We start from the raw sequence: 10338 nt of genomic DNA on the forward strand, positions 1-10338 counted from the left end.
TCTCTCCTAAGCATTATCAAACCATTACAGTAAAGCTATAAAACTCCTCCTGAGGTGACAGGACCGTCCCAAATGGCACCCTATTCTGAATATAGTGCACTATGTAGGGAATAGGATGGCATTTGGGATGTAGTCTAGAGCAGCCTCTGGGTGGATAAAACAGTGTTTTACTGGGTGTAATTCACCACGGTGTGTAATATAATAGAGCAGCCTCTGGGTGGATAAAACAGTGTTTTACTGGGTGTAATTCACCACGGTGTGTAATATAATAGAGCAGCCTCTGGGTGGATAAAACAGTGTTTTACGGGGTGTAATTCACCACGGTGTGTAATATAATAGAGCAGCCTCTGGGTGGATAAAACAGTGTTTTACGGGGTGTAATTCACCACGGTGCGTAATATAATAGAGCAGCCTCTGGGTGGATAAAACAGTGTTTTACGGGGTGTAATTCACCACGGTGCGTAATATAATAGAGCACCCTCTGGGTGGATAAAACAGTGTTTTACGGGGTGTAATTCACCACGGTGCGTAATATAATAGAGCAGCCTCTGGGTGGATAAAACAGTGTTTTACTGGGTGTAATTCACCACGTTGTGTAATATAATAGAGCAGCCTCTGGGTGGATAAAACAGTGTTTTACTGGGTGTAATTCACCACGGTGTGTAATATAATAGAGCAGCCTCTGGGTGGATAAAACAGTGTTTTATGGGATGTAATTCACCACGGTGTAATATAATAGAGCAGCCTCTGGGTGGATAAAACAGTGTTTTACGGGGTGTAATTCACCACGGTGCGTAATATAATAGAGCAGCCTCTGGGTGGATAAAACAGTGTTTTACGGGGTGTAATTCACCATGGTGCGTAATATAATAGAGCAGCCTCTGGGTGGATAAAACAGTGTTTTACGGGGTGTAATTCACCACGGTGTGTAATATAATAGAGCAGCCTCTGGGTGGATAAAACAGTGTTTTACGGGGTGTAATTCACCACGGTGTGTAATATAATAGAGCAGCCTCTGGGTGGATAAAACAGTGTTTTACGGGGTGTAATTCACCACGGTGCGTAATATAATAGAGCACCCTCTGGGTGGATAAAACAGTGTTTTACGGGGTGTAATTCACCACGGTGCGTAATATAATAGAGCAGCCTCTGGGTGGATAAAACAGTGTTTTACGGGGTGTAATTCACCACGGTGCGTAATATAATAGAGCAGCCTCTGGGTGGATAAAACAGTGTTTTACGGGGTGTAATTCACCACGGTGCGTAATATAATAGAGCAGCCTCTGGGTGGATAAAACAGTGTTTTACGGGGTGTAATTCACCACGGTGCGTAATATAATAGAGCAGCCTCTGGGTGGATAAAACCGTGTTTTACGGGGTGTAATTCACCACGGTGCGTAATATAATAGAGCAGCCTCTGGGTGGATGAAACAGTGTTTTACGGGGTGTAATTCACCACGGTGTGTAATATAATAGAGCAGCCTCTGGGTGGATGAAACAGTGTTTTACGGGGTGTAATTCACCACGGTGTGTAATATAATAGAGCAGCCTCTGGGCGGATGAAACAGTGTTTTACGGGGTGTAATTCACCACGGTGTGTAATATAATAGAGCAGCCTCTGGGGGGATGAAACAGTGTTTTACGGGGTGTAATTCACCACGGTGTGTAATATAATAGAGCAGCCTCTGGGTGGATAAAACAGTGTTTTACGGGGTGTAATTCACCACGGTGTGTAATATAATAGAGCAGCCTCTGGGTGGATAAAACAGTGTTTTACGGGGTGTAATTCACCACGGTGTGTAATATAATAGAGCACCCTCTGGGTGGATAAAACAGTGCTTTACGGGGTGTAATTCACCACGGTGTGTAATATAATAGAGCAGCCTCTAGGTGGATAAAACTGTGTTTTACGGGGTGTAATTCACCACGGTGTGTAATATAATATAGCAGCCTCTGGGTGGATAAAACAGTGTTTTACGGGGTGTAATTCACCACGGTGTGTAACATAATAGAGCACCTTCTGGGTGGATACAACAGTGTTTTACGCGGTGTAATTCACCACGGTGTGTAATGTAATAGAGCAGCCTCTGGGTGGATAAAACAGTGTTTTATGGGATGTAATTCACCACGGAGTAATATAATAGAGCACCCTCTGGGTGGATAAAACAGTGTTTTACGGGGTGTAATTCACCACGGTGTGTAATATAATAGAGCACCCTCTGGGTGGATAAAACAGTGTTTTACGGGGTGTAATTCACCACGGTGTGTAATATAATAGAGCAGCCTCTGGGTGGATAAAACAGTGTTTTACGGGGTGTAATTCACCACGGTGTGTAATATAATAGAGCAGCCTCTGGGTGGATAAAACAGTGTTTTACGGGGTGTAATTCACCACGGTGTGTAATATAATAGAGCAGCCTCTGGGTGGATAAAACAGTGCTTTACGGGGTGTAATTCACCACGGTGTGTAATATAATAGAGCAGCTCCTCTCCTCCTGTCTATATCTCTCTCTCTCTCCTTCTCTCTCATTCTCTGTGTGTGTGTGTGTGTGTGTGTGTGTGTGTGTGTGTGTGTGTGTGTGTGTGTGTGTGTGTGTGTGTGTGTGTGTGTGTGTGTGTGTGTGTGTGTGTGTGTGTGTGTGTGTTGTAGTGGGAAGACAGGGCTCTATGATAGATACATGCAGTTCATCTAGTGCACTAAAGCTATTAAGGCGATCACTTAGGTTAATGTAAAGCCGTGGGCAGGCACACACACACACACACACACACACACACACACACACACACACACACACACACACACACACACCCATGTGATCTGCACTCCATCTATCTCCATTGAAACAACAGTACAGCCTCCCTCTACCTCTCATATCGAGTAAAGCTACCTCTAAATCTTCCCTTCAGCCATTTTATAGCCCTCCTCTTCCTCTCCTCCCCCTAGCCCCCTGTGGGTATTTTTCTTTCTTCTCCTCCGCATCCCTCCATCCCATCACTCGTTCAAAGGAGGAGTAATTCACAGATCGATTCCCTGGTGATGGAACCAAAAGAGGCGCTGCTTGACTCAGGACCCAGAGGCCCTGTGTCATTAGTTTCCTCCCTGACAGTCATAATTCAGGCAACTGCACCAGCACCACGGCTCCATAATGTCCGTTAGGCCCCTATCATTCTGCCTGGGCTAAAGAGGCTGAAGAGCCAAGATGGCTGAGTGGGGGCTGGCAGTGTCTCGTAAACTAGACAGTGGGAGTTGACTGGGGGAGAAAGAGAGAGAGAGAGAGAGAGAGAGGAGAGAGAGAGAGAGAGAGAGAGAGAGAGAGAGAGAGAGAGAGAGAGAGAGAGAGAGGGAGGATACATCTGTCTCTTTTACTCATGCTGTAAAACATAGCTGGATAGATTTCTCTCCTATAGAGTGTAATGCAGCTGGGTCCTGTATCAGTGTACTACTGTGACTTTCAATCTTCTGTCTCTTCTAATGGAGTATGGACAGGAGTACATGGTTTATCTTTTGTGTTGTGGCAGAGGCCCACACACACACACACACACACACACACACACACACACACACACACACACACACACACACACACACACACACACACACACACACACACACACACACACACACACACACACACACACACACATACAACACTACTACAGGATGCTGTGTGTGTCTGTGTGTTTGCTCTCTGTGCCAGGGTGACGCCACAGCCGCAGAGCAACAATGTTGAAACGGAAACTGATCTGAGAACAGGAAGTCTATGAAGAGAACATAGAACTGTGTGTGTGTGTGCGCGCGCACCGTGTGTGTGTGCGCGTGTGTGCATGTATGTTAGGGTCGAGAAAAGCAAATAGCCAGAATCTTTACGTTAACGTTCCACTTGTAAGAAATGAAAATAAGCAACATTAGACTATATACACATCATCTGTAGATAGTAGCCATGGCAACACTGTTGGAGGGAAAACATTTCCTCTGAGGTTCTACAGAGCTTCCTTTCTGACTCTCAGCTGAAGAGAGAGACGGGGGGGAGAGAGAGAGAGGGAGAGAGAGAGAGAGAGAGAGAGAGAGAGAGAGAGCTGATGATTTCACTTCTCTAAAACTAAGACTAAAGTTAACATCTGCTGAGGACGAAACCACGAGTCACCCTGTCTGTCCATCTGAATCACTGGCTGATGAGAAAGTATAAAGACTTTTATATCACCTGAAGAAATCGCTGACATTTGCATACTTCTTCAGAGAAAAGGCACGTACAAAATGTGCCTCATATTTTGAGGAACAGGTACATGGGTAAACAAATGCTTTGAAAACATGTATTGGGAACACTATCATTGTCTATGGGAAACAAAAATGGAATGATAAGTGCCAACTGCCAATGAAGTATGTGTTCTACAACTTTTACAATACAAAGTACCCCATGTATATCTGCTTGGCAGTCATTTCACACAAACACAGCTTCCAACAGTCATCTCAAACACTTCTTCTAGAAGTGTGACATTGTTAGATGCTTGTTGGGATTTCGCTTTGACAAGCCACTTCAAGATAGGACCTAGGAAGATAGGGTCTTCCAAAAGAGTTATGTCCTAATACGCGTGTGTGTGTGTGTGTGTGTGTGTGTGTGTGTGTGTGTGTGTGTGTGTGTGTGTGTGTGTGTGTGTGTGTGTGTGTGTGTGTGTGTGTGTGTGTGTGTGTGTGTGTGTGTGTGTGTGTGTGTAATTTGCTACCCCTACTATACAGCCAAACCTAACACGACAGCAATGGGACTACTAGACTACTCCTCACATATGCTTCACTATAACTCTGACACAGTCTGATAGTCAAAATCCCCAGTCATGTTGACTCAGTGTAGAAAGTAGTGAAGTAGGAAGTGCTGCTTTGTTCTGTAAAGAACATGACTGTTCAAAACAGGAAGAGGACCAGCAGAGTTGGGCCATAGTGAATAAATTAGGTGTTTCTCAATCAACAGGCCCTCCAGCCCTAAGAACTGAACAATAACTGTGTAGGTTAGGTTACCTACCATGTAATAACTGTAGACCTATTCTCATGTTACCACTGTGCACCTGCCATGTAATAACTGTAGACCTATTCTCATGTTACCACTGTGCACCTGCCATGTAATAACTGTAGACCTATTCCCATGTTACCACTGTGCACCTGCCATGTAATAACTGTAGACCTATTCTCATGTTACCACTGTGCACCTGCCATGTAATAACTGTAGACCTATTCTCATGTTACCACTGTGCACCTACCATGTAATAACTGTAGACCTATTCTCATGTTACCACTGTGCACCTGCCATGTAATAACTGTAGACCTATTCCCATGTTACCACTGTGCACCTACCATGTAATAACTGTAGACCTATTCTCATGTTACCACTGTGCACCTGCCATGTAATAACTGTAGACCTATTCCCATGTTACCACTGTGCACCTGCCATGTAATAACTGTAGACCTATTCCCATGTTACCACTGTGCACCTGCCATGTAATAACTGTAGACCTATTCCCATGTTACCACTGTGCACCTACCATGTAATAACTGTAGACCTATTCCCATGTTACCACTGTGCACCTGCCATGTAATAACTGTAGATCTATTCTCATGTTACCACTGTGCACCTACCATGTAATAACTGTAGACCTATTCTCATGTTACCACTGTGCACCTGCCATGTAATAACTGTAGACCTATTCCCATGTTACCACTGTGCACCTGCCATGTAATAACTGTAGATCTATTCTCATGTTACCACTGTGCACCTACCATGTAATAACTGTAGACCTATTCTCATGTTACCACTGTGCACCTGCCATGTAATAACTGTAGACCTATTCCCATGTTACCACTGTGCACCTGCCATGTAATAACTGTAGACCTATTCCCATGTTACCACTGTGCACCTGCCATGTAATAACTGTAGACCTATTCCCATGTTACCACTGTGCACCTGCCATGTAATAACTGTAGACCTATTCTCATGTTACCACTGTGCACCTGCCATGTAATAACTGTAGACCTATTCCCATGTTACCACTGTGCACCTACCATGTAATAACTGTAGACCTATTCCCATGTTACCACTGTGCACCTGCCATGTAATAACTGTAGATCTATTCTCATGTTACCACTGTGCACCTACCATGTAATAACTGTAGACCTATTCTCATGTTACCACTGTGCACCTGCCATGTAATAACTGTAGACCTATTCCCATGTTACCACTGTGCACCTGCCATGTAATAACTGTAGACCTATTCCCATGTTACCACTGTGCACCTACCATGTAATAACTGTGGACCTATTCCCATGTTACCACTGTGCATCTGCCATGTAATAACTGTGAATAAGGGGACTGTTGAGGCTATTGGTTATCCCATGTCACTAATCAGTGATATCAAGGTTATTGCAATAAAATTACTCTGAACAAGGCCTACAGTAAAGCAAAAAAGACAGTGATATGAGTATTCTTGACATTTGTAGGCTACTTTATCCCAAAAAAGTTCAATGTTACTTGATAATTGAATGGTCCCTGGTCAAAGTACCCTATAACATTAGGTAACATTTAAAAAACGTTGATGAATACGTGCTGGACCAATCAATCACACTCACGTGCTCCTTGGTCTTGGAGATCCATGTCTCGAGGAGGAGAGAGAGGCGCGTGCCGTGGAACCTCCCGGTGCTCTTCACCGCGAGGAAGATGTCCGTTAACCTCAACAGGGATGGAGTGACGACAACCCTTCTCTGTTCCAAAGCCCTCAACTTGTCTCTCCTTCTCTGTATCTCCGCTTGTAAGCCACCAACAGTCTGGTTCATAGTAGAGACAGCGGCGGGTTGTCGTGGAAACTTGGCCGGCTTTGGTGGCTCCTTTGCCGGGGAGAGAGGCGCCTCTTGAATCGAGCGCAGTAAGTTTCCCCCGGACGGATTGTGAATAGAATTGAGTTTGTGGAGATTCCGCGTCCTTAGTTGAAAGTCCACGATTAAAACGATGAAGAACATTAATATAAAAACAGGTAGTGCCCGAAGCATCCTCCTTCTATGCATGATAAACTGAGATTGTAGGCTATTTCATTTGAAGCAGACAGAAAGTGGATGTGATCAAGGGAGTATTATGTCTCGACCTGTTGAACACATCCTCAACTTCCTACTGTAATGTATTCTGATCTAATTTAGTGATCATCCTCCGATGACAAGCGCCTTCCGTTGACAAATCATTCTCACACTGCCCCACGTATTTTATATGGGCTATAAATTCCTTTTTGTTATGACAATTTTAAGTTTTAAAAAGTTTGCTGTCCACTCATTGTGACCTTAAATATAAAATGATCCACATCGAAGTTGTAAAGTGTATTCTCAAACTAATATGCATTTCTCCGGCAACTTCCCATCAAAACTTTTATAACTGTCTCTCTCACCAACTGTCGACTTTACTGTGAACCATTTTCTATCATGAGTTTGACATTTTTGTCAATCTGAGTCTGTCTGGTCTGGTAGCTACACAACGGTCTTCCTACCTGTCACTTCTCCCTGGAGTTTCAGCGCCAGCGGAAGGGAGGAGATATGTGTCATTCGTTCCCTCACCACTGCAATCAGTCCGCCTCTTCCCTTCGGTAAAGGCACCGTGCGTAATTTGAATGACAAATTAACAGTAGAGAGAACAATTTAAATCCCGTTGGGATTTAGTAAAGTTTTTATTGTTTTAATCCATTTACCAATTTTGACATTGTATTTGTAACAGAAAGTAACATAACGTTTGATGAATAATAACGTTTTAGTGACACTTCCACTAGTTAGTGCACATCTGCCAGAGACTCCATCCATAGGCTTTGACTCACCATTTTAAAGAATCCCCCCCAAAACGACATTGTAAAATAGAAAAGACAATTCCCAACAGCTTTTGAAACTGATGAGACACTACCGGTCAGACAAGCAATAGGGTGGGCTATTTTAGGAATGAGAACATTCATTGTAAAAACCCATCTAATCTTCCCTCTCTCTCTCACTCTCTTTCTCTCCAGGGAGAGAGTCTCGCGCCAGAGATGAGTTCTTGCATGTGGCACAAAAGCCCAGACTGTTTACGGGTTAATCCTCAACAGGTTCTGTCCATTTCTGACATGACTAGGAGCTTAACTGTTATTGGCAATGCCCAAATAATTCTCCCGCCGCCTCCCAAATGGCACCCTATTCCCTAGTGCACTATTTTTGGCCAGGGCCATAGGGCTCTGGGCGAATGTAGGGCACTATGTAGGGGAAAGGATTCTATTTGTGATGGAGCCTTCATCTGTAGATGTGGGGGAAGGAAGCAGCAAGACAACTGCATAGCGTGCAGGGGCTTGATCTGAAGTATGACTAAATGAATAGTCGAGACTGATAAGGACTTGGCAGAGGCTAGAGGGGTTCATTTATGCAGAGAGAGAGAAGCACATAGGCTAGTAGAGGTTAATGAATGTCATCACACCAGAGATGGATTTTATGAATTATCAATCATCATGCATGCCCATTGCCCACATCATGTTCCCCAAGCGTTGCCAATTAGAGCCTTAATTATGGCGTGCAGTAGGGCCTAATCACTGCATAGGCCACAGTCAATCAGGAAAGGCCTGTCGCAGATCAAGCTCGTTTTAATTGCGGTGGGAGAGATGTGGGGGTTCTCAGAAGTGTTCATAGGGTGGGGAGTTGTGACTTGCCCCAGGCAAAACTCTGGACCTTTGGCTCCAAATCAGATTCCGCTTTAGGCTAATATTCAGTTTTACAGTCTTGTATGCAATATTTTTGCTTGTAGAGTATTGACACAACACTGTCTGTATCCCAGTAAGCATCACATTACTTTAGGCTCGTTCTTGTCTTTGCATACACTATATAGGCTATCCTCCCCTTTCAGGGACAGCGTTTGATAAAAAAGAGAAAGAGAGGTCGATAAAGGAAAGAGAAAGAGGCTGATACAATTAATTCACCAGAGAATCAACGAGAGGGGACAAACGCGCAACCCTCATCCGCACCTTTGTTTGTTTGTCCTTTCTCAGCCTTCTCTTCTTACCATCCATCCCTCCATCCCTCCCTTCACTCCTACTGACCAGCTGCCTTTCTCTCTCTCTCTCTTTCTCCTCCACCTCTCCACCTCCCTCCCTCCAGTCCCACATCCCCCGCTCTCTTTCTTTCTCCTCCATCCCCTCCCCTCCACCCAATCCCACATCCACCCGCTTGGTCCCCCAGGTAAACCCTAGACGTCCTGGGCACACCCCAGCTAGGCAAGGCCCAGGATCGGTTTACGGCCTAGCTGAAAAGGCCCTTTTAAAACAGCAAGTACATTGCTCTCCACTTTGAACAAAGACCCAGAGAGTCAAGGGAGCCTTTTAGCGGGGCTTTGTATCTCGGCCCCAATCTATACAGAGGACCAAGGATGCATCCCAAATGGCACCTTGTTTCCTATAGGCCCCCTGGTAAAAAGTAGCGCACTAAATAGAGAATAGGGTGCCATTTGGGACGCAGGCCAGACAGGGGATTAGACTGTGTTCAAGTGTGGCTTTTTATTGGAGATACATAAAAGAGGTTTATCCTACAAGTCCTTTACCATAGAAATGAATAAAGAACTCTTTATACACTTTAAAATGCACTTACAGCAGTGCAGGCTACAGAGTCACATTCACATCCCATACACTACAAATGGTCTGATACCCATGAAGCCAATTTACAGTAGTATGTAAATGTATAAGACTAAGCTATGGATGAGCTCCCATCCTATATAGCCATTTAGGTCAAGCCAGGCAATTCAAAGATCTGCACAAATTAACTGATGTGACTTTTACACAATCATTCAAATAACAAAAAGCTTCATTTCTTGTTTAAGTGCAGTGCACTTTCGGGGCTCGTAGGTGCCATCAAATACCTCCATCACTCAAGGGAGACATGGTCATCTGACCCTGAATACAGAGCAATGAGGCTGGGCTGAAGGGGGGAAATTAGAGGGTAGATAGAGTGAAAGAGAGAGCTAAGCGATGGGGGGGGTCAGGTCAAATCTTAAGTACCTGACAATCCACCTCTTCACCTCCAACCCTCCACCTGAACGCACGCATGCGCCCCCCCCCCACACACACACACACACACACACACACACACACGCCACACACACACACACACACACACACACACACACACACCATCTTGTCCGTCACATGATCCTCCAACGTTATGTGTGTATGTAGGTGTGTGTATCACCTTACATTAAGGTAAGACCACATGCCTGAACAGGTGACCTATATGACTGGATACCTGAACAGGTGACCTATATGACTGGATACCTGAACAGGCGACCTGTATGACTGGATACCTGAACAGGT

General features: G+C 44.6%; 1 protein-coding gene across 1 annotated transcript in view; it reads right to left on the reverse strand.

Annotated features, from left to right (window-relative positions):
• The window catches only part of LOC106593718 (beta-1,3-N-acetylglucosaminyltransferase manic fringe-like), a 33007-nt gene extending 25783 nt beyond the window's left edge, over positions 1-7224 (reverse strand). Inside the window, exon 1 of the mRNA XM_045691005.2 lies at positions 6614-7224. Coding sequence (XP_045546961.1) covers positions 6614-7045 — 432 coding nt within the window. The 5' untranslated portion in view covers positions 7046-7224. The remainder of the gene's footprint in view (positions 1-6613) is intronic.
• Between the last annotated feature and the right edge of the window lie 3114 nt (positions 7225-10338).

Source organism: Salmo salar, chromosome 12 (assembly GCF_965601325.2).
Source record: "Salmo salar chromosome 12, fSalSal1, whole genome shotgun sequence".
NCBI classification, from domain to species: domain Eukaryota; kingdom Metazoa; phylum Chordata; class Actinopteri; order Salmoniformes; family Salmonidae; genus Salmo; species Salmo salar.